At 52.7% G+C, this 2313-nt stretch overlaps 1 protein-coding gene across 2 annotated transcripts in view; it reads right to left on the bottom strand.

Moving 5' to 3' along the window:
* Nucleotides 1-1377, bottom strand: part of FBXL18 (F-box and leucine rich repeat protein 18) — a 51460-nt gene extending 50083 nt beyond the window's left edge. For both annotated transcript variants that reach the window (XM_023516529.1, XM_003795438.3), the window contains exon 1: nt 1278-1377. In XM_023516529.1, the coding sequence (XP_023372297.1) occupies nt 1278-1295 (18 nt within the window). In that variant the 5' untranslated portion in view covers nt 1296-1377. The remainder of the gene's footprint in view (nt 1-1277) is intronic.
* Between the last annotated feature and the right edge of the window lie 936 nt (nt 1378-2313).

The following is a 2313-nucleotide window of genomic DNA, read 5'->3' as shown; positions in this document are numbered from 1 at the left end:
GGCAGGAGACTCGCTTGAGCCCAGGAGTTGGAGGTTGCTGTGAGCTGTGATGCCACGGCACTCTACCCAGGGGGACAGCTTGAGGCTCTGTCTCAAAAATAAAAATAAAAAATAAAAAATAATAAATCACTATTCCAGAAAAAGAGATCTACATCTCTACATTTGAGGCAAAACTATACTCACTTCTCTCCTCTCAACCTAAAAGGTTCCCACCCTGCCAGTGAGAAGCAGGTCTTGAAGGCGAGGTCGCCCCCATGTGCTTCAAGGGACAGAACTCCATAAAAAAGTACCAGACACACACGACTAACTGGAATCTGCTAACACAGCCAGGCTACTCCAGTACTCTTCCTCAGGCAGCTGGAGTTTTCTGGCCCTTCAATCTTACCATTAGCCTGCAATTGGGCCACACACAACCTTCTCTGTCAGTCAAGGAGCCACTTGGTCTGAGGATAACAACAACCCCAAGCTGCCTTCCATACACTCATGCCCCATCCACTCTGAGAAAAACACTTTGAACCTCTCACACTTGTTCTCTAAAACCCAGGAAAGCTCTTAAAATTTCTAAGTGTGCCCAACAGTCTAAGTCCTGGAAAATGACAGATGCAAACCCAAGTAGGCAGGAAGCAACAAAAGGGAAACCACTAGACAAAGTCCAGTCCTGCTTCACCCTTGTCTACAGAGAAAATACCTTGCACCACATTACGGGGATGCAGTGGGATTCTCCATCGGACCCAGATTTATGGAACGTTGAGAAAGGAATTTCAGAAAAGTTTCAAGTCTCCCAGGCGAAATGGCTTTTCCTCCATCACCACCACCCCCAACCCAAGTCAACAAGCAGGCTCCAGAGACAAGTCGGTTGGGCTGTAACAGAGCATCCAGAGAAAGAAGACAGAGTGAGAAATGGCGGGACGTCCCAGAGCTGCAAGGGCTGAGTCAAGACACAGGGGCATGGAGAAAGAGCCCCGGAGGCGCCTGGAAATTCAGGAAGCAGACAGACAGTAGCAACCCTAGCGATCAAGAATGTGGGGCTGGGAGAGGGATGGAAGAACGAGGGAGACAGCTTGTGCCTTGGGAGGCAGGGCGAGGGCCCGGGAGGAGGGATGGGTCAAGGACCAGACCAAAATGGGACCAGCAGCGAGGCCAGGGTACAAATGGGGAGGACGGAGGGGGCAGGGGTCTGGACAGAAAGGACGCACTGGGGCTGGGGTGAGTACAGGAGGAAGCCCGGGGGTGCGCAAGGCCATCGACGCAGGAGCGGAGAGAGAAGTAGGACATACCTCTCCGGAGCTGGCCATGACGAGGTCTGGCCCTGCAGCGGCTGCCGGAGCCGCAGCCCCGGGGCCTCCCGCCTGCCGGGCTAAGGATGCTCCAAGCCGGCGCGTCTGCGGATCTACAGAGACCCCGGCAAGGGGCGGGACTCTTCCCACTTCCGGCGCCTACTGAACGTACTTCCGCTCGCCAGCAGTCTGGGCCCCTAGTGGCCGCCATGTTGGGTGTGGCGTCGCCGGGGTGCTGCTAGGGTGCGGAGGAATTCTGAAGTCGCTTCTCTGAGTTCGTTTCCGGAACCCAGTGTCTTCTGCACTCTCTGCTCCAGCCTTGCTGGCCTGCTGCCTATCCAACACGCCCCGCCTCTGGGCCTTTGCTTTGGTTGTTCCTGCTGTCTGCCGCGTTCAAAAGCCACTTGTCAGAGGATCGCCTCCTCCTCACCCACATACATGCATCTGAGTTGTCCCTCATCTGGTTTTCTGTGTCTTTATAGCTCTATACACCATCGACTTCTGTATCTTTTCTTATTGCGGGGGTGTCCTCTTAATACGCTGTAAGCAGGAACAAGATTCTCAGGACATTTCTTTAGTAGGCACTGAATAAATATTTGCTGAGTAAATGTATATCTGAGCCTCTGAGCCCTTACCCTTAAGCATTTGCATTTAAAAACACTTTATTAGGGCGGCGCCTGTGGCTCCGTGGTTTGGGCGCTGGCCCCATAAGCCGAGGGTGGTGAGTTCAAACCCGACCCGGCCAAACTGCAACGAAAAATAGCCGGGCGTTCTGGTGGGCGCCTGTAGTCACAGCTACTTAGAGGCTGGGGCAGAAGAATCGCCTAAGCCCGGGAGTTGGAGGTTGCTGTGAGCTGTGACACTACAGTACTCTACCAAGGGCAATAAAGTGAGACTCTGTCTCAAAAAAAAAAAAAAAATTATTACTAGAAACTCTTAGGGATATCTCATACTCTGGAACCGAAAAAAAATGGGTTTGCATACTGGTGTTGACTTTCTGGTGACCCCTAAGCAAGTAGTTTTCTAGGGCTGGCCT

The sequence above is a fragment of the Otolemur garnettii genome, unplaced genomic scaffold (genome assembly GCF_000181295.1).
Source record: "Otolemur garnettii isolate 467f Iridium unplaced genomic scaffold, OtoGar3 scaffold00092, whole genome shotgun sequence".
NCBI classification, from domain to species: Eukaryota; Metazoa; Chordata; class Mammalia; order Primates; family Galagidae; genus Otolemur; species Otolemur garnettii.
The sequence above is the reverse complement of the archived record's forward strand: the minus strand, read 5'-3'. Positions and strand labels throughout refer to the sequence as shown.